The sequence below is a fragment of the Eulemur rufifrons genome, chromosome 2 (genome assembly GCF_041146395.1).
Source record: "Eulemur rufifrons isolate Redbay chromosome 2, OSU_ERuf_1, whole genome shotgun sequence".
Taxonomy (NCBI): Eukaryota; Metazoa; Chordata; class Mammalia; order Primates; family Lemuridae; genus Eulemur; species Eulemur rufifrons.
This window is the reverse complement of record NC_090984.1, coordinates 123,690,617-123,718,300: the sequence shown is the minus strand read 5'-3', so window position 1 is coordinate 123,718,300 and position 27,684 is coordinate 123,690,617. Positions and strand designations below refer to the sequence as shown.

Here is a 27,684-nt window from a genome sequence, read left to right as displayed (position 1 = left end):
CAGGAGTTCGAGACCAGCCTGAGCAAGAGCGAGACCCCATCTCTACTAAAAATAGAAAGAAATTATATGGACAGCTAAAAATATATATAGAAAAAATTAGCCGGGCATGGTGGCGCATGCCTGTAGTCCCAGCTACTCGGGAGGCTGAGGCAGTAGGATCGCTTAAGCCCAGGAGTTTGAGGTTGCTGTGAGCTAAACTGACGCCACGGCACTCACTCTAGCCCGGGCAACAGAGCGAGACTCTGTCTCAAAAAAAAAAAAAAAAAAAAAAGAAGAAATAGAAAAGTTTCAACAGACCTATAGTAAGGAGATTGAGCTGGTAGTCAAAAAACTTCCCACATCAGAGAAATTTGAGTTGTATGTAAAAAAAAGAAGAAACAAAAACTTTCCACAAAGAAAAGCCCAGGCCTACATGGGTACATGAGTTTAGTTTATGGCTGATGAATTCTAACAAATGCTTAGAAAGTAATCAGTATCAGTCCTTCACAGACTCTTCCCAATGCATTCTATGAGGACGGCATTACCCTGATACCAAAACCAGACAAAGACAGGATAAGAAAAGAAAAGCAAAGACCAATGTGTCTCATGAATACAGACATAAAAATCCTCAACAAAATACTAGCAACCAAATCCAGCAACATTACAAAGGATTACACACCATGACCACGTAGGATTTATCCCAGGAGTAAAAATGTGGTTCAACATATAAGACTCCATAAATATATGAACTTAAACAAGATCTAAATAAATGGAAAGACACCCCATGTTCACAGACTGGAAGAGTTAATACTGGTAAGATGGCAATACTTCCCAAATTGATCTACCGATTCAACACAATTCGTACCAAAATTCCAGTTGGCATTTTTGCAGAAATTGACAAACTTATCCTAAAAGTCACATGGGTATAGGAGGGAATCCAGACAGCCAAAACAATCTTGATAAAGAAAAAGTTGAGGACTTTTTCTTCCGGCTTTCAAAATTTATGACAAAGCTAAGTCATCAGGACAGTGTGGTATAAGAATAGATACACACCACTATACAGCATGTACACGTAATGGAATCCAATTGGTAGCCCCTAAATCTATTAAAATAAAAAAAGGAAAGAAAAAAAAGGAAACAAGTAAAAAGGGTATACAGATCATTGGACTAGAACCGAGAGTCCAGTAATAAACTCTTATATTTATTATCAATTGATTTTGACAAGGGTGTGAAGATAATCTAATGGGGGAAAGAATAGTCTTTTCAATAAACGGTGCTTGTCAAACTGGATATCCACACGTAAAAGACTGCATTTGGACACCTACCTCATATTATCTACAAAACTTTACTCAAAATGGATGAAGCACTTAAATGTAAGAGTCAAAACTATAAAACCCCTAAAAGAAAACACAGGTGTAAGGCCGGGTGCGGTGGCTCACACCTGTAATCCTAGCACTCTGGGAGGCCGCAGCAGGAGGATCACTCGAGGTCAGGAGTTCGAGACCAGCCTTAGCAAAAGCGAGACCCTGTCTCTACTAAAAATAGAAAGAAATGATCTGGACAGCTAAAAATATACATAGAAAAAAATTACCCGGGCATGGTGGCACATGCCTGTAGTCTCAGCTACTTGGGAGGCTGAGGCAGAAGGACTGCTTAAGGCCAGGAGTCTGAAGTTGCTGTGAGCTAGGCTGACGCCATGGCACTCTAGCCCGGGCAACAGAGCGAGACTCTGTCTTAAAAAAACAAAAAAAAAAACACAGGTGTAAATCTTCACGACCTTGGATTAGGCAACAGTTCTTAGGTATGACACCAAAAGCACAGGCAACCAAAGAAAAAACAGATAAGTTGGACTTCATCAAAATCAAAACTTTTTTTTTTTTTTGAGACAGCATCTCGCTCTGTTGCCCTGGCTAGAGTGCCGTGGCGTCAGCCTAGCTCACAGAAACCTCAGACTCCTGGGCTCAAGCAATCCTTCTGCCTCAGCCTCCCAAGTAGCTGGGACTATAGGCATATGCCACCAAGCCCGGCTAATTTTTTCTATATATTTTTAGTTGTCCAGCTAATTTCTTTCTAATTTTAGTAGAGATGGGGTCTCACTCTTGCTCAGGCTGGTCTTGAACTCCTGACCTTGAGAGATCCTCCCGCCTCGGCCTCCCAGAGTGCTAGGATTACAGGTGTGAGCTACCACGCCCGGCCAAAATCAAAACTTTTTGTGCATCAAAGGACATCCCAGGCCAGACACAATGGCTCATACCTGTAATCCCAGCACTCTACAAGGCCAAGGTGGGAGGATCGCTTGAGCTCAGGAGTTTGAGACCAGCCTGGGCAACATAGTAAGACCCTACCTCTACAGAAAATTAAAAAATTAACCAGTGTGGTAGCGTATCCCTGTAGTCCCAGCTACTCAAAAGGCTGAGGCAGGAGGATTGCTTGAGCCCAGGAGTTGGAAGTTACATTGTGCTATGAATTGTGCCACTGCACTCCAGCCTGACATCACAGAGAAAGTGAAAAGGCAATGCACAGAATGGGAGAAAAATTAGCTGTGCGTGGTGGCCTATGCCTGCAGTCCCACCTACTTGGAAGGCTCAGGCAGGAGAATCACTTGAACCCAGGAGTGTGATATGCAGTGAGCTATGATGAATACCACTGCACTCTATCCCAGGCAACAGAGCCAGACCTTGTTTAAAAAAAAAAGTTAAATATATAATCAACATACGACCCTGCAATTCCACTTATACGTATATATCCAATAGGACTGAAACCATACATCCTCACAAAGACTTGTACACAAATATTCACAGCAGCATTATTCATAGTAGCCAACAAGCAGAAACAATTCAGATTTCCATCAACTGATACACGGATAAACAAAATGTGGTCTATCCATACAACAGCATGTTGTTCAGTCAAAAAAGGAATGAAGAACTGATTCGTGCTACAACGTGGACTCTGAAAACACGATACTAAGTGAAAATGTTAGACAAAAAAGGCCACATACTATTTGATACCATTTATATAAAATGTCCAGGATAGGCAAAGCCATAGAAGTAGGAAGATCAGTGGCTGCCATGGGCTGAGGGGTTGGAGGTTCTGTGAGAAAAGGGAGTGACCACTAATGGGTGACGAGTTTTACTGGGAATGACGAAAATCTTCTGGAATTGGATAATGGAGATTGTTGCACAACTTTGTGAATATACTAAAAACCACTGAGTTGTACGTTGTAAAAGGGTAAATTTTATGGTATGTGGATTATAACTCTTCAAAGAAATAATATAAAGCTGTCAGAAGAAAAAGAAGGAACATGTTAACAACGATGTACCAAAGGAGTCCACCTGGCTGCAGGCAACAAGAGTTTAAGAACAATAATGAAACTAACTGTAAGTCAACTTGCTTTTCATTATCGCTGGACACCAGGTGTGCCGAACAGTGTCAGTGATAAACATTCCCCCTGCAGGGTGGACTGCTCCCACTGTGCCACTGTTAGCATGCCCCTGTGTGCAGAGGAAAAATGGGGCATGTGTCACAATTCATTATGTATAACCTCATGTTTGCACAGTGCTTTATGGTTCACCAAATGCTGTCACAGACATTACTGTCCCCATAGCCCTATGAAGGGAGAAAAGCTACCCCACGAGGACATGAAGGCTCCCTGTGGCCCTGACGCTAACACATGGCCACCACAGAACTCGGGACCAGACTCCTGATCTCAGCACACCACCCACATCTGACAGGCAGCACTAGTGTCCTTGTAACCAGCCTTGCACCTTGTCCTCTACCCCAGCTACTTCATTGCTGTGGGCTCACAATGCTCAGAATGCAGATACTCACAAACAAACAAAGGCATTTACCCAAACTTTTTTTTTTTTTTTTTGAGACAGAGTGTCGCTTTGTTCCCTGGGCTAGAGTGCTGTGGCGTCAGCCTACCTCACAGCAACCTCAAACTCCTGGGCTCAAGAGATCCTACTGCCTCAGCCTCCCGAGTAGCTGGGACTACAGGCATGCACCACCATGCCCAGCTAATTTTTTCTCTCTATATATTTTTTAGCTGTCCAAAATCATTTCTTTCTATTTTTAGTAGAGACAGGGTCTCGCTCTTGCTCAGGCTGGTCTCGAACTCCTGACCTCGAGCGATCCTCCTGCCTTGGCCTCCCAGAGTGCTAGGATTACAAGCGTGAGCCACCGCACCCGGCCTACCCAAACTCTTGATTTCTTTCCTGCCTCTCCTTAAGGGCTCTCTGTTCAGGGACCAACCACTCCCCCTGCACCTGCCTCCGCACATGGCAGCTTCATGTCTTTTCCAACAAAGTCACAAGATGGGGACCAGCAGGGGTCTGAGCAAGTAACACCCTAAATCATAGCCCCTAATTAGAAATTTTAACAGAAATACACTTAGCACAGGAACCAAGCCTACTAGATCTTTCAGGGTAACTAAATAGCCCTCTAAAATCAGACTTCTGCTTGTGATTTGGGTGGTGGAACAGCCAAGGAAACAAAAATACCCCACGTTAGAATACATTGTCAACTGAAATACGGCCGGAGTTGGTCAGGGGTAAGTGGACAGGAAACAGAATTTCTTCAATAAACCAGGAAAGGCACTCTGAAAATGCTGATGATAGAGTATCTCCATGACTAGATTGTAAGTGACTTTTACTTTCTTCTTTATACTTTTGGGTATTGACTTTTCAAAAAAAATATTCATTTTGGAAAAAGTCAAAAACCAAATATTTTTATTTGGAAAGGGAAAAAACTTAAGTGTTGGCTCAGATAATATTTAATAATCTGTTCAACTCTCAATTTCACAAGCATCAAATTCCCAGCTAAAGATGCCAGAGACGGAGAGTGTGTCGACCCTGGGGGCGTCCCTCCCCTCCATCTGCTGGGTGGTCTCTAGAGGCAGTTGTAATCCCCTTCCCCAGTAACAGCATCCCAACAGCTTCTGTCTCACTGAGGAGCAAGTTCCTGCCAGTTAATGTATGCTTACCTGGACAGGTGGCTCAATCATTATCCAGGCAGGAAGCATCAGACTGGGATTTAGAGGCTGGGTCCCTACACGGAAGTAAACTCCACCCCTGGAATCACAGGCCCAGATGTGCTGATTTCCACATGCCAAGCTCGTCAGTCTTACGGCTCCTGTAGACAAATAAAGGAAAAGTACACACGCTGTGATTACCTTTGTATGATGACTAATCTTTCATTTAATCTATGAACTTTGATTTTATATTTCAAAGAAAGAGATGAGGCTGCACTTTCTGTTGAACTCTGATGCCGAGTCATCTCTCTGTTCCAGTGCAGCCACGTCGGGTGTGTGGGCCTGGCTGGGCTTGAGAACATCGTAACTCAGGAGAGCTATGAAGGCCTCTGGCTGCCCTGCTACCTGCCGGGCACCACATGGTGCCCCTTCTAGGATATAAGCAAAGTAGTCCCGGTGCTGCCAGCACAGTGTCCCGAACCACCAAGCTCTGGGAGCAATGTCTCAATGTGGGTCCCACCATCAGCTTCATCAGACCTGTGAATATTGCCAGCAAATTCTCGATTTGGGAAGAGGGAACTCATATTTACAGATCATCTTGATCTGAATTAGAATTAAGATTATCTAAGTCCCTCAAAGAATCTTCATTTTTAATTTTTATATTTCCCTTTGTTAATTAAACTGATTGTAAGAGGAAAGGAAATGGGAAGTGCCTCTTAACAAAAGAAATCACATTTGATAATAGTCTATTTGGCAAAAAGAGCAACAGTCAATAGTTACTGGACAGCTGCTGGAAGACAGGCTCTCAGCCAAGTCTTTTGTGTCCTCATTTCAAACTTCACAACAGTGACACATGTTTATCACCATCCCAGTTCACACATAGGCCACTGGGACTCAGCCATGAAGAGATTTGCCCAACATCAAACGGCTAGAAGGCGGCTAAGCCAGGACGAATGGGTGGCTCAGCTACCTCTGACTTCCAAGACACTATATGCAGCACAAAGCACAGATCTGCAGTGCTCAAGTCCAGGTTTGAACGTCTTTATCGCCCCTGAAAGTTCCTTCAAGTCCCTTCCAGTCAATGCCCTCTACCCTGAGGCAACCACCAGACTGAGTTCTGTCAGCACAGGTGACAGAATCACAAGCATGCTGTTGTGCCTGGCTTCCTTCACGCAGCACAGTGTGATGAGACTCATCTGTGGCGTCATTCCTTCCCACTGCTGAGTGTATCCGCTGCATGTGGACGCCACACTTAGTCTATCCGTTCACCTGCTCATGGACATTTGGGCCATTTCTACTTTTTGCTATTAGGAGTAAAGCTGTTACAACCATTCTTGTGGAAGGCTTTGTGAACTTGTGTTATTTTTCTTCAATAAATACCTGGGAGTGGAACTGCTGGGCCATAGGGCAGACATCTGTCTTGCTTTTAAAGAAACTTCCCGTTTCTCCCACGGCTGTACTGGGCTCCACCCCACGGCAGCACCTGGCTGCCACACCCTCCCTGGCACTCAGCACGGGCACCTTCCCCGCAACCAGGAGGTGTGATGCAGTATCTTGTCATGGCTTTAACTGGCATTGCCTTGCTAAGGAATGATGCTGAAAATCTCTTCTTGTGCTTACGGGGCATTTGTATACGTCTTTTGTGAAGTACCTGTTCAAGCCTTTTGCCCATTTTAAAATGAATTGTCTTCTGCCTGCTGAGCAAGAGTTCTTTGCATCCTCTGGATAAAAGTCTTTTGTCAGATGCACGTATTGTGAATCTAGTCTGTGGCTTGCTTTTTCATTTATTGAACAGTGTTTTTTGATGAGAAGTTTCTAATTTGGATGGGTCATTTTGATTTTCAAAATGGTATGCCGTTACATTAGCCGATGGTGCTGCCTGAGGAAGGGGCGTGGGGTAAGGCGCCCCCACAAGGCTGGGTGGGTGCTTGTGCATATAATCCAGAGGTGCTGCCTTCACACAGGTGACACTGGTGTCAGATGACAGCCCATGTGAGTGCACCAAAGCATGCAGGCATGATTCTGCTGTGTGGAAATCTCACCATGTGCCTCCAGTTATGACATCAGCTTAAAACTACCAATGTACCACTATACAAAAAATTATCATTATTCCTTTGCACATTTCCTAAACATGATGATTTCTTTTATACTAAAATTAATTGTACTCGAAAGGTGGCCTTACTAATAACTTATCTAACAGAAAGTAAGGGAAATAAACTCACAGCACAGCTACCCTTTGTTTAACTAAAACACCTGTGGCCTAACTCATTATCTCTAAGAGTTCTTTCTCAGCCTTTAAGAGCCCTAAGAGGACAGTAGGGTGTGAACTTCCCACTCTAGCTCTCTGCCTCAGTTCCTGCCAAAAAACCAGATTTCAAGGACTCAGATAACCCAGTCTCACAGAGAAAAGGAAAAAATAAAGAACTCCCTGACATCTTGCCACCACTTCTGTTATCAGTCTGCTGAAGCAGAGGGGAAAAAACATTTTTACCCTTTAAAAACACCAAGCAACTTTCCCTCTGCTGCCCAGCACTTTCACTCCTTCCTCTGTGTGCCGTGGCCACTCTTTCCTCTTCCTCCTCTCTCTCTCTCTCTCTCTCTCTCTCTCTCTCGGAAATAAACAAACTTTTACTTCTGTGTATCCTAATCACTGTGTGAGAATTCTTTCTCCAACCTGCTGTCAGCACCTACTAAGCTTCCATCCTACCAGTATTTTTTTCCTTCCTTGATCTTGTACAGAATGTCTTACTGGGGAGTTTAAACAGAACTCCCTAGAGGGAGTAGTATATTCAGGGCAACTCGAAACATACGCTCCTAGAAAATAAATCTTAAAAAAAAAAACAAAAGAACTCTCTGGAATTCTAATATTACGTATGAAAAGATCTGTACCAGTCAAAATAAATTACCTTCAGCAGTAAACTCCAGAAGTAGCTGAGAAACAAACGCGAATTAAAAAATTACTTTACATTAGAGTCTTCGGTCTGCTGTAAGAGGAACTCCAGGCAGCGGTGCTCATGTTAATAGAGTCACACGGTGACAAAAACACACTGGGCCAGCAGCTCAGAGTTAGCAGTAAATAACGACACTGCCAACAGAACAGGCAGCTCATATTGCAAGGTGAACATCCTTTAGAAACACAAAAGGCTGCTAGAATATATGCTTCAGTTATGAACCTGCTTATTCAGAATTGAAGAGGCAGGCCAAAGATGGAACAGTTTAATTGAGGGCAGTCTTTTACCCCACAGACAGTCTCAATCAGGCTGCCAGAAAGCGTAAGGTCCATGAATCTGTAATACAGAGGAGATGGTCAGGACATGGTGTCAGAGATGGCTGCCCCCCTGAACACTCCCTGGCTCCCTCACATTCCCTCGGAGTTCAATGGGGCCCCATGACCAGTTCTGGTGATGGGCTGTGAGCACAGGTGATCTGCTGCTTCCAAACTGAAGTATCAGAGAGCCAGCACAGGGCCTTCTCAGCTCTCTCCCTGTTGCAGGGAGCAAGACGGTGGAGCCAGAGAGCAAAGCAGGCAGATCAGGAAGTTGCTACCTGGAGGACCGGCACCCAGAGGACCCACACAGCAGAGTTGACTTCATGGGAGCAGGGAACCACTGCTCGCTGTGTGAAGTCGCTGGTGTCAGGGGCTTGTTACTAAAGCATCACCCAGCCTAACATAGACACACTGAAATTTTCCTGCCTGATCTTTTTCTTTTTCTTTTCTTTCCATTAAAAAGAGTTATTAGGCTGGGCGCAGTGGCTTCCGCCTATAATCCTAGCACTCTGGGAGGCCAAGGCAGGATGATTGCTTGAGCTCAGGAGTCTGCGACCAGCTTGAGCAAGAGCAAGACCCCATCTTTACTAAAAATAGAAAATATTAGCCAGGCGCAGTGGCATACGCCTGTAGTCCTAGCTACTTGGGAGGCTGAGAGGCTGAGGTAGGAGGATTGCTTGAGCCTGGGAGTTTGAGGTTGCAGTGAGCTATGATGAGGCCTCTTGCACTCTAGCCAGAGTGACAGAGAGAGACTCTGTCTCAAAAAAAGAAAAAAAAAAAAGTTTTGAGGAAAAGCCCCCCCAAAAAAGTTTTTAGTTTATTCAACAAAGCAGACATTTTTCCTTTATGATGATCTTTTTTTTTTTTTTTTTTAGCTTTGAGCTAGAGTGCTGTGGTTTCAAGTCTAGCTCACAGCAACCTCAAACTCCTAGGCTCAAGTGATCCTCCTGCATCAGTCTCCTGAGTAGCTGGGACTACAGGTATGCGCCACCACACCCCGCTAATTTTTCTATTTTTTTTATAGAGACGGGGTTTCGCTCTTGCTCAGGCTGGTCTCAAACTCCTGAGCTCAAGCGATCCTCCTGCCTTGGACTCCCAGAGTGCTAGGATTACAGGCATGGGCCACTGTGCCTGGCGCGGATTACTTTTTAAACGTATATTTTAGAACAAAAATGGTATTTATTTATGTTTTACTATTTATAAAACACTTTTCTGCATAAATTACTGCATAATATAATCCTATTTGTTACCTAAAGGAATAAACTGACACTATATGTTTCCTTATTAAATACTGTGACCTGATGAATTAAATTAAAAATTGCATTAGTTTGCTAAATATTCCAGTGCCTGACATAATGCATATTTATGTGTACTGGGAAATGTTATGAGCATCTTAAATATCTGCTAAGTGATGCAAATTTTCCTCCAAAAAGTAGGATTGTATAATAATAAATCACTGTAAATTTCATATTCAGTCTCTACAATTAGGTTCAATAACCAGCTATTTAATTTAAGAATTCTTTTAATTTAATCTTAAAGCAGCAACTGACTTGGTAATTTGTACAGGGGCAGAAAGAAGAGAGATGCTGCATCTTAAAAAAAAATTAAAGGCAAAAATCATGTTCATCACTGGATACTTCACTAAAGACATCCTTTTTTTTTTTTTTCCCTGAGACACAGTCTCACTCTGTTGCCTGGGTTAGAGTGCCGTGGCATCAGTCTAGCTCACAGCAACCTCAAATTCCTGGGCTCAAGCGATCCTCCTTCCTCAGCCTGCCGAGTAGCTGAGACTACAGGCATGCACCACCACACCTGGCTATTTTTTTCTATATATATTTTTAGTTGTCCGGCTAATTTCTTTCTATTTTTGGTGGAGATGGGGTCTTGCTCTTGCTCAGGCTGGTCTTGAACTCCTGAGCTCAAATGATCCTCCCGCCTTGGCCTCCCAGAGTGCTGGGATTACAGGAAGACATCCTTGAAATTGAAATTTCTGCTTGCAGTTTAGAGAAGACTGACGACGTTCCAGACTTTTCAGTGACCTGGTGCTGCCCAAGGTCAGCACTGCCCCTGAGGGAGCACGGATCATGCTGCCAGCAAGGGCTGCTCATTGCTAGTTACGTCACCAGGAAGATGGGCTTTTTGGTTTTTATGTTTTCAATGTCAGAACGCTTGTAAAGAAAAGACCAGGGCTGAAGAGAAGAACAGGTGTAAATGCACCTCTGAACAGCTTTTATAAACCTAATGTCTTCTGCCTAATGCCCTGAGCAGGCTGACGGCAACTGGGAGCAAGAGCCAAGACACCTCCCGAAGGGATGGGAGTCACGGCACCCACCGGGCGGTGTGTGATGGCAACTTGCACCTGCATGTTAGGCAGTTTTATTTTTGATTATAAGTAACGGGGCCAAATAAAGGATCCAAACTCATATCCCAGGATTACTTAGAAATGGAGTTGCAAATAATACTGACTTTCCCTGACACATAAAAATCCTACTGGGCACGAACTGTGGCCAAGCATTTGGTCCCTGCCTGCAAAGCCCCTACACCCTCCCTGTGTAAACATCTGATGAAAATAACACGAGTCAAACTGAAATGACTGTTGTAGCAGGCAGAAGCAGAGTGCTCCAGGAACACAGTGGAGAAGTGTCACGATGGGGACACTGACTGAAGATCAAAGGAAAACCCAGGGAAGGAAGTTCTAGACCACAGGAGGAGAAGCCAACAGCAAGCATGGAAGTGCAAGGCATATCTAGGAAGAGCAACGGCTGGGGGTGGCTGCAGCCCCTGCCCATGAGGCCTGGGAATGGCAGGCTGGGCCAGGTTGCAAGGCCCTGGGCACCACGCCAAAGACTGGAGCTTTATTCTAGTGGCAATGTGGAGCCACTTAACATTGAGGGCAATACCACCTGAGCTGTGATTGAGGAAGACAGCTCTGGCAACAGTGGTGGGAGGCAGACACACCTGGTGCCAGGAAGCAGCTACTACAGAAGAGCAGGTTCCTGAGGAGGGAACTCCACCTGGCAGTGGTGGGAAGGAAGGAGAGGACTAGATAGCACAGAAGACCCTTTCAGGTAGGGAAGACACACTGCTGACCGGACTGGAGAGCAGAGAGGCAGAAACTGCAGACTCTGTCTGCCCTTTCCTGCAGAATTCAGAGGGAGCGGAGGGGTGATGTAAGGAAAAAGAGCACATCTGGAGAAGGATAAGTGTGATACTGGACAAAATCCTCAAATGCAGAACCACAGTCTTGAACAGGCTGTGCTTCCATTCATTGCTATGAGCACCCTTATTGCTGATTTCTGAAACAGCAATGAGGCACCCCAAGTAATCCCAGTAAGCCATCCAGGCAGCATTAATGGTAGCCAGATGACTCCACTCAATACCCACTCCACGCACACCGCCTGACACTCCGGGTCCTGGGCAGACAGCACACACCTGAACTCAAAATCTGTATTCCCTAATTTAAATATATAATTATATATATATATTTTAAAAAAAGCCTTTTGAACCACCTGCATGGCCCCCAGGCCACACAGACCACACCTGGATAATAGAACACCTGGTGTCCCTGGCCTGCCGTCAGCCACCCAAGCGCTGACACAGTGCAGGCCAGCTCCCCTGCCCCAACACAAAGCCCACCCACTCTGGGCTTGCCGCATTCTCTCAGGAGCCTCAGAAAATGGGGAGAGGAGTCTTAATCCATCATTTCAGTATCAACCAGATAACCCAGATAAATAAACAAAATCCCACGAAGAGAAGCAGTGCTTTAACAAGTGATGACAAAATCGGCCTCCCTGTGGCACAAACTGGGGCAACCCAAGCAAGCGCTCCCCCACCAGCCCGGGGATTTATGCAGCTAATGATGGCTTGAGAGTGCCCCCAACAGGCTGTGTCACAGCTTTCAGAATGCTGCACTGCCTGGAGATAGCTGACACTCAGACAAGATGCTTACCTGCCTCATCTTGGGGGCATAGGGCTGGGGATTTCTGTTCCCACTAGAAAGCTGAGGTTAAAGGTAATAGGCAGCTTGCCCAAGGTCTCAGAGCCTGCCCAGGGCCCAGATCTCCAGGCACAGCTGGCACTGCTCTGTCCTGCCTCTGCCACGAGTACCTGTGCCTCTGCCTGTGACCATCGGGCATGCATTGCCCGTGTGATCCATTTGAGGCTTGGCTGGATTTGATTTACTAACAATTTTGTAGGCAGGAGAGGTGGGGCTCAGTGAAAATCTGCTCATCCATGGCAACCAGGACTCCCGGGCCTCTCCTCTGCTCAGGTACCCATGCCCTCAGTAAGCATCTACTGACCGCTGAGGGCCAAAGTGCACCTGGGGCTTAGGATGGCTCTGTTCCTGCTTCCTCTCACTCCTAAACTAAGACTCAATTGCACTGAAGCCAGTTTCTCCCCTAAAAAGAATGGCTACCTTCCCAGTGAAGCCAAAATGCACACCTCAGAGACCTGTGCCACTCTAGCCAGCTAGCCCACGCTGGGAGAACTGGATTGAGCCAGCTGGGAGACACGAGCTGTGCAGGAGACAGGAGGCCCAGGCAGAACTGGCTCCAGCAGTGTGGAACGCGGCACGATGCCCATTCACTTTGTACCCCACTGCTGTGCAATGCTCTCCTCAGAGGGGCTGGGGCCAGGGAAACAGCTCTGCTTCTCACCAAAGTCGTGCAAATGAGCATAGCCTCTCACAGTGCTCAAGATTCAGGAGTGGGAGAACATTCCATGCCCTGGCCATTTCACTCCCAGAAGGAACTAGCTGCATCTCCCAGCTCCTCTGAGGGGGCGCTGCTGAGAAAGGCTCAGGACCAGTAGGGGTCCCTGAACTCTTAATAAATGAGGCTTCCCAGGGCAGGCAGCAGGGTCAACCAGCATCAGTGTTCAGACCACTCCCAGCCTCAGCCCCCTCTGGTCAGTCACTGTCAGTAATGGGGTGGGGAGGGCAAATGTTCTCAGGTAGAAGGTGACAAGTAGGCCCAAAGCATAATCAAAATTGCCCTAGAAAATTCCTAGCTTTGGAACAGAGCTTGCTTTTTTTGTTGTTGTTGAAGAGAAGCGGGTCTCATTGTTGCCCAGCTAGAGTGCAATGATGTGATCATAGCTCACTGTAGCCTCAAACTCCTGGGCTCAAGTGATCCTCCTGCCTCAGCCTCCTGAATAGCTGGGACTACAGCTCCATGCCACCATGCCTGGCTAGTTTTTAAAGTTTTTTGTAGAGATGGGGTTTTGCTATGTTGCCCAGGCTGGTCTCAAACTACTAGGCTCAAGCTATCCTCCTGCATCGGCCTCCCAAAGTGCTGGGATTACAGGAGTGAACCACTGTGCTCAGAGTTTGCTACTTTATTTGGGAACTAACTTGCTTTTTCAGTTGAGCTAGATTAGTTTCGGAGGCCTCGTCAGACAACAGATTGCGACGTCTACCCAGCACTGTGCGAGCCCTGGGGCTGAGGGTGCTGTGCGCTGCCGGCCTGGCTCAGGCTTGTCTGGGGCAATGCGCACTCTAGGGAGTGGAGAGAGGCCCCTGTCTGCAGGGAGCGCACAGACACTGTGATGCAGCCAGGGGCTGGGGAGGACAGAGCCAACCGGCCCTCCTTCTCTACTTGCTTGCTTTCTTCTCTCTTTTTTTTTCTGATGAGTACACGTGGTTGAGTTCTCAAACATTAAATGCTTGTACAATTCAAGTCCACCACATAACCAAGAAAATGCTGGTTGTCAGTTTGAAAAATGGGAAACCTTGCAGCAGGTAAGCATTCCTGAGTCAGTACTAATGAAAGTCCAAGGCTCACCTGACCCCTGGGAACCACCTGCACAGCCTCCGCCTCTAGACAAACCACACCTAAGCTGCTGGTTGATCAAGAATTTATTCAGAGAATAATCTAATGTTGTGGGCTTATTTTATTATTTCTTGGAATAGGAATAAGTTATTTACAAATAGCAACATACTTCTTAGCCTACTTAACTCTTGAGGGGAGATTTGGAGAAAAGCAGCAGCTGGATGCACATGAGCTCTTCTGGGCGGAGAACTGCCACCCGCACTCACTGTGCTGAGGAGACAGACAAACGTGGCACCGATCCTGGCATAGGGCACATCCATTTTTTCAGATTTAAAGGTCACAAAGCTTTGTCCCACATTCAGACTGACGGAGGCGGCTGTGTCAACAGCATTATTTCAAGCAGTTCTTGGTGGCAACTTCATGTGGGTATATGCTCCCCCTCCTCAGGTTCTGAACACCCTGCAAACCGTAAGGGGTTAAAGAACGGAGGCTGCTGACCAAACCAAGAGGCCCACTGAACCTGGAAAAGTGGCCAAGTGATCTCCTGAAGTCCAGCAACCTGCAAACATCATCCAAGAACTCACACGCTGAACACAGGCCTGGGCAGTTTTGTCCGACGCCTTGCCCTGCTGTGGTCTGGGGGCACTCAGGACACTGGCAGCATACTCACATGGCAGCCATACCTAGTTGGGAGAGGTCCAGCCGGGTCCAGTGCATGCCCGTGGGGCAGCTCTTGGAGAGCGTCCTGATAAACACCTGGCCCAGGCTGTCCAGGGCCCACAGCGCGTCCTGGCAGGCGGCGTAGGCCCTCATCTCCGTGTCGGGAGGCAGCTGCACCGTGGAGGGGCGGGACTGCACGCTCTGGGCGCTGACGCTGCACAGGTCCTTGCTGCTCTGGCACAGCCACAAGGAGCTTCCTGTGGAAAAGTTCACGTTTGTCATCGATGTGCTCTGTCCGTACCGAGCTACCCGCCCTAAACGCATAAGGCGGCCTTTGCCTCCAGGAAGACACCCGACACCTGGCCACAGACACCAGCCCACTCACTCACCCAAACCCACACCGCAGGAGCATTCTATGCACTTTCAGTCAGAAGGCAGAGGGAAACACCATGACCAGCTGGTTAACAAGAAACACGCCTGAAATATTTTAAAGAAACGGAAAGAAAGCAGGGCTTATAAGATTTTATGAAGGCTACAATGTTGGCCTACTGGCTCTGACCTCCCATTTATAACGGACTGGGAAGTCTTTAACTTGAACAAAGGCACCGGAGCATTTTTAATAGAGAATGTTAAATTTCACTAAGAGGAAAGGACTATTGAATCAGTCCTGTGGAGGGAGCAAGTCCTCAGAAGGACGGCACCAAGGAGCTTTCCTTGTTCTGGTGATGGGCTGACGGGGTGGATCGGCAGCCGAAGGCTTAGGAGACTGGAAACCCTTCTCTTGCCATCCTTGCCTCAAAATTACAGCCTTTCATTCCCTCTATTTTTATAGAGCCCTTTAGGTTTAACAGGTTCTAGTTAAGATACAAATAATCCTTGGGGAAATTAAAACCTTGCAGTATTGTCTAAAGTATTATCTACAATCTGTGGCCAGATATGTATTGGAATTCACACTTCTTTCTTGATTTTGAACACCTAAGGTAATGGGTATGCCACAGATTTATATAACAGCCATGGAGGAACCAGACAGCTCCACCCAGTGAAGTGCAGTAATATTCCTGTAGCAGCACATGCGCAGAGTCACCATCAACGGGATAAAGAAAGACTGTAGGCCAGGCGCAGCGGCTCACACCTGTAATCCTAGCCCTCTGGGAGGCCGAGGTGGGCGGATTGTTTGCGGTCAGGAGTTTGAGAACAGCGTGAGCAAGAGCGAGACCCCGTCTCTACTAAAAAGAGACCATATCAGCTGGGCATGGTGGCGCATGCCTGCAGTCCCAGCTACTCTGTGGGAGGCTGAGGCAGGAGGATTGCTTAGCCCAGGAGTTTGAGGTTGCTGTGCGCTAGGCTGATGCCACAGTACTGTAGCCTGGGCGACAGAGTAAGACTGTCTCAAATCAAAAAAAAAAAAAAAAGAAAGAAGAAAGAAAGCCTGTAAGTAACCCCACATCAGCTCAGGCCAAGTTCTGCTGCCAAATTAATTTATGTCAAACCCAGGAAATAACTTACTATTTTCAGAAATGGTCAGATTTCAGAATTGTGATCAGAACAATCTAGAGAGTAAGAATTTATTGTACTGACCAAGTCATCCACATCCTAGTGGGACTAATGGCTTGAACTCACCAAACTGCTTTCTCTTAACCAGAGACTTCATGGTGTGTTCCCATTTAATCCTCAGTGCAATCCTGGGAGGAGGTACAGCTACTTCCCAGAGAGGTCACCTGACTGCCTGGCTCCCAGCTAACTGGGTGGCAGTGCTGCCTCTCCTGGCTCCAAACCCCATGCTCCGTGAGGGACTGTGAGCTCTGCCCAGAGTGCGAGTCTGTGGGAGTACCCCCCGCAGGGAAGGTCTGCCTAGTGGGGGAACAAACGGGGGACTCACGGCCAGCCAGCCAAAGACTGTGAATAAGATGGAAAGAGGTTCCTAGGAGGTGACAGAAAAATTCACAAGGGGAATCGGAAGGTGCCCAAAGAAGCTGTGGCCCCTGCAATGCGCCACACAGCAGGAAGTCACCTGCTGCCAGCCCCAGTGGCCACGCTGTACAATCCCTCCTTCAGAAGGACACCCTCAGCTTCACCAGGCCAGATCCCTCTCCGGGGATCTCCTGGCCAGGCCTATCCAGCTTTGGGGCCTTTGGCTCAGCCAGTAAGGGCTTCTGGCCGGTGATACCACCATGTCTTTAGTCTCAGAGATCCGAGCAGCACCTCCATCGCCAGCTAGACCACGGTCAGACTGGGGTTTGACCTTTTTCAACTGCCAACCCATACGCTCAATTTCCCAACCACACTAAGACCAACCAACCTTCCTTTGTGGGAGCAGCAGAAGCCAAGACGAAGGCCCATTTTGTAGCAGAAGCTGTCCCACGGGGAACGACATTATTCCAGTAAGTGCCTGAAAAGAAGAAATAGGAAGGGTGTGTTGAAGAAAGAAAAAGACAAAAACGCTTCAGAGCTTTAGTTCCAGACTACAGGTGGCCTTCAAGCCCTCTTGCTCCTAATTCTAGAGAGTCCTTCGATTAAGCAGTATGAGCCCACACAGCCCGCCATTCCTCCCTCCCTGACCACGCAGACACATCTTGCCCAGGGTTAGGGGAGTTTGGAGAGAATTCACAGAGCAGGGGTTCACTCCCAGAAAGGAACCCCCAGGACATGTGGATTCACACCTACATTCAAAGACCTGGGCAAAGCCTTGTATTTTTAACAGTGGCAATAATTTTCCCTCTGGGAAATAGACTGTTCTCTCTTATTAGGCTCTTTAGGTTTGGATGAATTTTTCCATTTAAAATGTGAAATTATTAACACAAAAATGAGCTCCATTTGCTTTTCTTATATCATAATAGGTTTCCAGGGGAAACATACTACCTGGACAACGGGATCCAAGTTTTAGGAATGACAGATTAACAAAAAAGGGAAAAACTAATCACAGAGCATCAGAGCACCTCCATTATAGACACTTCACACCATGAACGCTAAATTATCCTTTCAAGTTATCTTAAAGCTTTTCTTTAAATGTTGGCTTTAAAGTGAAGCTGCCTATTAAGCCAACGTGAAAATTAAAGCAATTCACCCACCAAGGAGACTTCCTTTAGCGACATGGAATTCATTCTTGCCCGAGGAGATCCAGACGCCGCTGTTATTGACTCCTAGAAGGCTCGGCTGGCACTGAAGCTGCTGAGACCAAAATGCCATGCGCAGTTTATCTGCTACCTTTTCTACAGGTGCTTGAGCCGCTGTGGCCACTGAGTGTGTGGCGTGGATTATTGTCTGGAATAAGCTGCACTGGTCGAACACCACATAGTCTGTGATGCTCACCTGGAAGGAGGAGATGAACAAAAACCCTGCTGTCAGTGTGGTCGCAAGTGCCTACGCTCTGCCTTCGAGGGAGGGTTCTAGTTCACCTCCATACTTCTGAATGTCTAGTAACAAGATGACCAAATACCCAAACACAAATGTGCACAGGTGCGTTTACAAAAAGACCAAAAAAAAGTGTAGTAGGATACCACCAAATTGCAAACTATAACTCCTTCTGAGGGTTGGATTTAAAGGAATGGAAGAAAACGTTAACATTTTACTTTACACACTTTTGTATTTATACTTATATGGACCTGTTACAAAAGCATGTGTTATTTTTGCGACTAAATATCACCCCCTTATGCCCCTTCAAAGAAGTCTTTTATTCTAATCAGAGTAGGAATAATTTTGCTTTTAAATTCAGGCATTTCCAATGGACAACAGTATATAATACTTAGAATCATAATATGGGTTTAAAAAGGTATGGTAAATAGGGTGATGAACTAATTTATGATCTGAACTGGGACTACCAATAATTATGTCAGGCCAACAGCATTAAAATAGGACCATCCTGGGCATCTAGAATCTAACCCTAGCTCAGACGCATCAACCGCCTTTATAACATCACTTAAAAGCATCTGCATAAACACCTCCGGAGACATTTCTCCAGACAACCACCTCCCCCTGAGGTAAACTTCTCCCTTGTTGGGCAGCTCTGATGGTAAGAAAGTTCTTGTAAGATGAGTCAAAAATCTGATTCTGCAGGACTTTCACTCACATTTCTGCACTACTGGATTTGATCGTAGAGAACATCACTAGCATAAATGCTGTATGCCTAGGACAGCCCCATGCAGGCTGTATTCCCAGGTCCCAAACGATGAAATGCTGAGTGAAAGTGACATCCCTTATCATGGGGAACCTAATTTATAATAAGTAAAAACAAACAAAAAGGAAAGTATTGTACAAGTCAGTACTGTATCACGGGTACAAACACTGCCCTGACCACTGCTGACTGTGGAAGGATTCACAGTGACTGTGAGCCACTGCCCTAACTGAAGTTCATGCCAACGGCTTTGACCTCATCGGGCCCCCAGACCTCACTGCAGAGCCTGGAGCCCGTTTTGCACTCTCATGGGGGTCCCAGCCAGGCTGAGTGCCAGAGAAATGAACTCTGGGGACTCGGGCACACTGCAGGGCCTCTTGGAGACTTGCAGCATGCCACATGCGACAGCCAGCTCAGGAGCTCCGCATGTCCTCGGCCATGCACCACCCCAGCACGCAGCTCACCGCGACCGAGCTGTGACTCCGCCAAGGCCCGTCACAAAGTCTGTGACAGACTCAGTCCGAGCACCCAAGATGTGCAGATAAGCAGGACAAAAATTAAGACAAAGAAAGAAAAGAAAGGTTTTTGCAGTCAAACATAACACTGGCTTTAGCACTACAAATAAATCAATCTTCCTGTATTTAAAATAAATCTGCTTCCAAGTACCTGAAAGATAGTTCTGTCAAATTTCTCCAAAGGTAATGTTCTGAATATTATGATAAAATGGTATCTAGTTTTCTTCATGCTACTTAAAAACAGAATTTAGTGTACATATATACACATAGATGTATATGTCTATGTGTGTATGTATATATATGGTTGTAGATACACAAAGGTATTTTTTTTTTTGTTGTTGAGACAGAGTCTCACTTTGTTGCCCAGGCTAGAGTGAGTGCCGTGGCGTCAGCTTAGCTCACAGCAACCTCAGACTCCTCGGCTTAAGCGATCCTCCTGCCTCAGCCTCCCGAGTAGCTGGGACTACAGGCATGCGCCACTATGCCCGGCTAATTTTTTCTATATATAGATTTTTAGTTGTCCATATAATGTCGTTCTATTTTTAGTAGAGACGGGGTCTCGCTCAGGCTGGTCTCGAACTCCTGACCTTGAGCAATCCACCCGCCTCGGCCTCCCAGAGTGCTAGGATTACAGGCGTGAGCCACCGCGCCCGGCCCACAAAGGTATTTTAAAATCATTTATATAACTTTATCGAATGTTACCTAGTATATCGAATTAGAGACATATGTATATAATATACATATTCATAAAAAAGCAAATACAACTTATTTTTCCACATTCTTGTCTGAAAGACCTAAGAATAGCCAATGCAAGACAAACTTTCAACAAGGCAAGTCCAAGGTGACAATAAAATCTGAACCAACAAAGACATAATACTCAAGAGACATCACATATTTCACAACTGTTGACTGTCAGTGTAACCTCACCTGCCACAGTGGGAGATCGTGGGGGCTACGCTAACACTAATGGAACCACAGAGGGGAAAATAGAGACACCACGGAAAATCCACTCTAGGCCACCCTGGCAGGGACCAAATCACATGAAGTTAGCTTGATTATACCCTCCTCTTATTTCTCAAAGCATTTCCTTTTCTGGGAGCATGTGGGAAAATTCTCCTTTCTTTGCTGAAATAACATTTACTTAGAGGCCTTTCAAACACGCAGAGACAGCTGAATTTTAATTGTGGGTTGGGTTTTCAAACCTATTGTGTAGTTTCTTTTCTTAGCACATTTGTTCAGAATTAAACATCATTATTACCTACATCTTCAAATGGATGTCACTAGATTTATTTAGCTTATAATGATAAATTTCTAAACAAGAGCAAAATAAATAAATAAATAAAGTCAGTATTACTTAAGCAAAGAGAGCTTTGCAAATTATTTCCTACGTTAAAAAGTCTTTGATGTTTCTATTGTACCCAAACACAGGAAAGTCTAATCCATCAAGTGGTAAAAGTGAATACTGTTGATTTAATTCAATGTGTTTAAAGAAAGGAGAAGGGTGTGAAAAGGGGGAGCTGACCCCCACCCCCAAGTCAGGGAGACCACCGGTCTGTGGCCCCGGAGCTGAACACCTACTTGCCACCAATGGTCGTCATCTCCTTGGGGCTTCTTGGAAACAATGCCAGTTCTAAACCACAGGTTTCCGTGGATGTCCAGGGCCCAGAGAGTCTGCTGATCCCCAAGAGTTATGCAGACAGGCTCTAACGCTTGCCTTTCACTGAAAACAAGGAAGAGAACATGGGAGTCAGCACCCACACGCAGCGTGCCCAGCGAGTCTAAGATTGGCCGCACTGAGCGTCTCTTGGGGGCTGTGGCGTGGGAGAAGAAATGAAACTTGACTCACAAGGAGCAGATCATCAAGTGCCCAGAAAGGAATTTTGAGTGTGAGTCAAATTACTGTGCAATATAAATTGTCTAAATGTGTGGTAGCTTCTGAAAGACACAGTGATGACCCAGAATGGTAGGGAACTCTCTCATGAGAAAACAACCTAAGACAAAAGTGAGAAGGCACAAAAGGAACCCAAGGCCTATGAGTGCCATCGCTCTACTTCCTCCTTCACCAAGGGAGCAACTGCAAACTCCCCCAACATGCCAGGCTGGGTTGTGCAGATGCTGCCCTCTCTGCTGGGTATGTCCTTCCCCTCCTTTCATCTGGCCAAGTCCTCGTCAGCCTCGAGGCTCTGCTGAGGGTCCATTCTGCATGCTGCCTTCCCGACCTCTGCAGCAGAGTCCACATCTCCCTCCGCGCTGTGTGCTCCAGACACTCTCATTTAGGACCATCTATACTACCTGGTGCCTCTCTGTGCATGTGGCTCCCTGTAGACTAGGGAATAATGAGGGCAGAACTGAGTCCCGTCTTGGCACACCCAGCCCCTAGTATCATGCTGGCTCCAATAGGTATTCACTAAAAGTCTACTGGGTTGCTGAATTCAAACCAAGAATATCCTAATCTAGTTTTTCTAAGGATTACTAATACTTCCACATTAGTAAAATCATTTGATGGCAGTTCTGTAACTAAAATATTGAATGGTAAAAAGTAGCCTAATATATTACAGTTTAGAGATCAATTTTAATTGACTAGGATGAAAATAAAGAAAAATATTTGGACCTAAGCCACCGCAGACTCTAAACAGAAACTATCTGACAGTGGGCAGTTCTGAATAGAGCCTGTCAGGAGAGACTCATGACTCTGTGATGCCCTGGGTCACGTGGAGGGCAGCAACATTTTTTGAAACTGAGCTCTGACCCCAAACCCAGGCTGGCGGTGAGAGGCAGACAGAGCGTCTCCAAGATCAGGCTGCTGGAATCGGCTCTGAATTCAAGAGAGCACTATTATCACGGAAACTTCAGGGGCCTGGCTTTGCCCAGGACCGGGCTCACACTGTGCCTTACGGAGAGCCAAGCTGACAAGAGCAATGACAGGAACAAACAAGATGCCGTGGAAGTCCCTGCCCCCTGGCTGGTACCTGACGATGTCACACTTCCACTGCTCCCCTTCTGGACAGAAGCTGCTCACGCCCTCCCGGTACAGGAGGGCCCTCTGCTCCGTCAGCGCCCACACCACGCTGTTTCGGGCTGTGATCTGGGACAGCGGGTAGGGACAGTCAACCTTTACGGCCCTGGCGCAGGGGCGATCCACGCTGAGACCTGCCAGGAAGGTGGGAAGAAGCCCCCCAAAGACACACAATCAGGACTTTGCACCTCATTTTGACTCTGTTGTTGGCTTGTTATTCTTTTTTGGTATTTTATGTTCTTTCATAAGTGTTTTTTCTTCTTAAAGTTTAGTCAACATAACATGGTTAAATGTTGCCTAAATATAACATCCATCAGAAGTAGTTCCGGACGCTCTGAAAGCTGAAGGCATAACAATTTAGAATTCTCTGCTGTCCCAGAGTAGATTAGTACTGACAGAAGACGACGAAAGCCAAGAGTAGGAGAGCAGTTGCAGGCCAGAGCAGCGCAGCCCCCAGAGCCACTCTCCTGCCCTTGGTGGTGCCCCTCATAACCTCAGAGAGCAGAGGGTCTCAGCCACTGCTAGACCTGAGAGATTTGAGGCCTCCGGCCATCCCTGTAGAGAGAGCTCCAACACAGCAACCCTTCCATCTGCTCTGACCTGGGGCAGGCTTCTGCTGCTAAAATGATAACCCTGAACTTCCCAGATGATGTCTGAGGTCCATCACACTGCAAGGCTGTGGCAGGGCCAGAGCTCAGGGTCCCCGACTCTCCATCCCTTTGCCTCTTTGCGGCCTGTCAGTAAAATGCATCTAAACGAGCTCGAAGGCCACTCCTCAGGGAGCTGGCAGAGCAGCTGTCACCAAAAACCCCGTATTCCTTAGCCCGTAATTAGGTCTCAGTACTCAAATTTGCTCCCTAATGACAAAAGCACCCTATGGTATCACAGCCTTTGGGGTCTACTTCATTGCACTAAACTAGGAGGGGCTCACCTGCAGGACTTAAATATAAATTCCTGGGCCAATCCCCAGAGACTCTAATCCAGTAGGTCTGGGTGGGGCTGGGCTCATCTGAAACCGCCACCCTGGTGATTCCTCTGACACCACTGGTTAAGAGGTCACCCACTCCTCACCCCGAGGCCAGAAGCACCCTTTCCCCACCATGACCAAAACCCAAATGTCCTGGAGGCTAGATGTGCACATGCCTCACCAGAGCCATTTTCACTTAAAGGAAGACACAGGAGCTAGCATGGAGAGGCCTGGGCTAGCACATGGCCCCTTAGGGCTCAAGGTTCTCACACATTTGGGAGAGAGCCAGATGTACACGGGCTTTCAGTCTCATCAACAGAATCATTCTCAGCTGACAGTTCATAACAGAGATGAAAACATTCTCTCAGAATCAGCAACATGAAATGGTTAGAAGATTCATCTTTGCATAAATCCAACATGGCCTCTTATCAATCAAAAAGAACTCCTGCCCCACGATCCTGTCCATGCACTAACAAATCACTTTGCTGGTGGAAAACCACTTTCCATTTTGCTGACAGTACATGAACACTGACTCTCATCACAGTTTACTTTTAATAAACAAGTCCCACTGTGCCACTTTCAGCAGCTAAAGACTTCCCTACGGGCAGTTTCCTAGGACAAGCTGAACTGCTATTTAGAGAAAATTATTTCTTCTTGTTTTTTCCTGACCCACATGTAAATAAGTGTGTAAGAACTAGGCTTTGACCTGGTTGAAAAAAATGTGGCCACTTAAGCTTAAAGAAGGAAATGATTCTAATGTCACTTCTCTGTATTCTTTCCTCTTAGGATTGATATTGCAGGGTAAGTGATATGCAATGGTTAGTCACAGGATAATAAAATCCTGTTTCTGTAGCTCACTGATTAATCCAGTTAATTCTTGCCCCACATTTGTCCCAGGTTAAATTTGTGTCAGTAGCAGGAAACTGCTAACACATTCCAAACGGCAAATACTCTCTTTCCAGAAGTGTTTTAATGTAAATTGATTTTTCGCCTCTTAGCTGTTGTGACTGCTGTAAGTATGTCACTGCCAAAGCAGGGTGCAGCAGAGGCAGGGATACCTGGGCTGGCGGCCGCGAGCGCAGCCTCTCACCTGTCTGCAGGTACAGGTCCCCGCTCGTCCTGATGATCCAGGCCGTGTCGTCACTCAGGGCCACAAACACCGCCTGGGGCAGGGCCTCGTACCAGTGCCGCTTCCCCTTGATGGTGACCTTTCCACATGCAAAAGCTCGGTTAGATTTCTGTTCGATCTTCCAGAGAAGGGCTCCTGTGGAAATAAAAATTCTCTTCACTGTCCAATAAATATTAGAATCATCTACAGGAAAAGCTTCACTCTGTGGGAACAGAGATTTCTAAGACACAACCTGTTGCTGAACCCCCAACTGATCTGACGCCCAGGCCACCACCTTTGGGCATCACATCACTGAATGTCTCCAAGCCTCACTTTCCCCATCTGTGAAGTGGGGCCCATCTCTACCTTACAGGCTGTTCCACAGACTGGAGCTGAGAACACACCAGCGACACAGCACACGGAGCTGGCACCACCGGCACTCTCACTCGGGAAGAAGAGCAATGATGACGTTATCAGGTGTGGTGAGATATGCACCCAAATGAACGTTCTGAGGCACAACTAGTGCCCTAGGAGAGGCTGGAAAAGTCCTCTGGGGACTCAAAAGGAGGGAGCATTTCTGGACAGCTAAATGGAAAAGATGCACGAAAAGGACACATTTGAGCTGGGTGGGCCTGTTTTCACTCAGAAAGGAGCATAGGGAAGGAGTAAAGGAAGACAGGAAGGCACTGTAGACAGAGGCTGTGGCCAGGCTGCCAAGGGCAAGGGCGAGGAACCACCAGGGAAGCCCCAGAGTGCAGCTGGGCTGGACTAGAGCGTCTGTCAGCATCTATGCACGAGGCACCCAGGCACCAGGGCTCTGATGCCCAACAAAGACATGGGCCCTGGGCCCTGAAGGACGTCTCAGCTGAGCACATTAACCTCATGGAGATGGAAAGTTCCAAGTAGCCCAACAAGGGACAGAATGGTTTGGAAATACAAAGTAATTAATACAATCAGGAAAGAACCAATGTTTCTAAATGGCTAGGGAGAGGAACCCGAAGGCACATGACAGAAACGAGAAAAGAGTTAAAACAACTCTGAACAAACTAATATTTTCAATAATGACAAAGACCAGGGAGAGTTAGGGGAAATTCATCCTGAAACACAGTAAAGTTATAGAGGACAGGTCCAAAGCATAGACTTGGCTTCGTCTGACTTCTACTCCAAGCTCCTTACAATAAGCCAGGTTACCTCAAGGCAAAAAACAAAGGAAAACAACAAAAAACAAAAACTCCACCAGAATGGGTACACAAGTGGCCAAAACAAATGAGCAAATGATTCCATGCAGATAAGGGAGGACTTTCAGCCTAGTAGAACCTCATTCAGGAAATGTCGGCTCCAATTGCCTAAAAATGGCATGAAAGAATGCGTGGACTTTCTTTTTACAGTCAGGGAGTAGATTATTCACTCAAAGCAGACAGCTCATTAAAAAGGAATTTCTAAAAAGGAAGCCAGATAATTGGAATATATCCAACATATCCACGGGCACATCTTCATTAGTTTATTACTATAAAGCAACCCTGAGAGACAGAAACACTTTTTATTTTTATAAGGAGTTAGTATACTAATAGCCCTAAAAAAATCCCTCAAAATTCATACTTTTTGTATAGCTTAGAAAAGTATGTGCATGGGTTACCACTGCAATTAACAAAGAAACAAAAACTCAAACTGAATACTCATTTACACCATGAATTGATGTCAAATGAAGCAATTCATGTTCTTTGGAGAAAATCCCCTCAAACCTCTGGCAAGAGCCAAGTCTTCTAAATGCATAGCGTGGAAACCTAACCAGGGTGCAGGGAAGTCACGTGCTAAGATGTCTGCACCTAGAGCTGGGAATCAAGGAGCCGGGAGGCCAACCTGAAGGTGAGACTGCCACCTGCTGGACGGCATCTTCAAACTTCTGCCAGCGCAGCCCAGCGCATGGCAGTGCACTGCAGAACAGGCCACCTTTGTAGTCCAGGCACCAAATATACTTCTCGGAGACCGCCAAGCTGAGTATGCCATAGCCGGGACCCGAGTAGCCCATCCAGCTTTCTGCAAACTAACAAGGACACAGCCTGGTGAGTTCTATGGCAGTGGACAAGCCACATTCATTGTCAACAAGAGAAGTGACCAGAGTATCATGAAATGATACAGCTGAAAGAATCTTTTTGGAAGCCATGCTGAACCCGCCCCTGCTTTCTTTGGACACCCCTCTTGTAGAAACATTCTGAAATGGGAGCTGCTGTCCCCTTGGTAAAGACCCCACACCATCCCTGGATAACACCTGTCCTATTACAACACCCTTCCTAAAGTATTACTTGGAGCACTGTATTGCATTACACAGGATCTGGTTTTATTCTATGGGTATACCTCACTTTACACAAAGAGGTGTGCTCTTCAATATCTGCATGCAAGTCAATGCTCTGTAGTCTGATCATTATCGACTCACTGGGGAAGCAGCACTACCACTATCTTTTTTCACCATATTTTTCGAGCACTGTTACAATTAGTCGCATGGCACAGAGTGTGGGAAAGGCTGCTGCTGGAGGTTTGGCTGAGACACTGTCTGAATTTTGCAGACTAAGGTTTTGTTGCTAGGATTCTTTTAAAATTCAAAGCTAAATAAAGTCTTTGTACTTTAATAATTTTCTAAAAATGCAAAGGAAATCAATGTATTTGCACAAATACCCATATAGAAGTTAACCGCTTCAAAGAGAAGGGTGTCCAACCCTTCTCAATCCAGCCCTGCTCACCATGGCAAGCCTTATTACCCCACCCTCAAAAAAAAATCCCACAAAATTTCTTGGCTTTCTAGCTCTCTGGAGGGGGTGAGGAGGGGAAGAAGTTTTTTTTTTTTTTTTGAGACAGAGTCTCACTTTGTTGCCCAGGCTAGAGTGAGTGCCGTGGCATCAGCTCACAGCAACCTCAAACTCCTGAGCTCAAGGGATCCTCCTGTCTCAGCCTCCCGAGTAGTTGGGACTACAGGCATGCACCACCATGCCCGGCTAATTTTTTCTATATATATTTTTAGCTGTCCATATAATTTCTTTCTATTTTTAGTAGAGATGGGGTCTCGCTCTTGCTCAGGCTGGTCTCGAACTCCTGAGCTCAAAGGATCCGCCCACCTCGGCCTCCCAGAGTGCTAGGATTACAGGCGTGAGCCACCGCGCCCGGCCAGAAGTTTTTTTTTTTTTTTTGGTGGGGGGAGCTCCTCAAAGGGCCAGAATCCCTTCCCCCTTGAGTAAGGGCTTCTCTGAATTTCTGGCCTAGAATCCCAGTACCCCACCTCACAGTCTGCCTGGCTGATGCCTGTCATCAGCTTCACTTTGCTCAGC

At 46.4% G+C, this 27,684-nt stretch overlaps 1 protein-coding gene across 1 annotated transcript in view; it reads right to left on the bottom strand.

The window, feature by feature from the left end:
* Positions 1–27,684, bottom strand: part of TECPR2 (tectonin beta-propeller repeat containing 2) — a 102,171-nt gene that overhangs the window by 22,970 nt on the left and 51,517 nt on the right. The window contains exons 10-17 of the mRNA XM_069490105.1: positions 26,225–26,408; positions 24,347–24,520; positions 22,243–22,423; positions 20,852–20,993; positions 17,716–17,956; positions 16,947–17,036; positions 14,671–14,904; positions 4,961–5,109 (exon numbers count right to left, since the gene is read on the bottom strand). Of these exons, the coding sequence (XP_069346206.1) occupies positions 4,961–5,109; positions 14,671–14,904; positions 16,947–17,036; positions 17,716–17,956; positions 20,852–20,993; positions 22,243–22,423; positions 24,347–24,520; positions 26,225–26,408 (1,395 nt within the window). The remainder of the gene's footprint in view (positions 1–4,960; positions 5,110–14,670; positions 14,905–16,946; positions 17,037–17,715; positions 17,957–20,851; positions 20,994–22,242; positions 22,424–24,346; positions 24,521–26,224; positions 26,409–27,684) is intronic.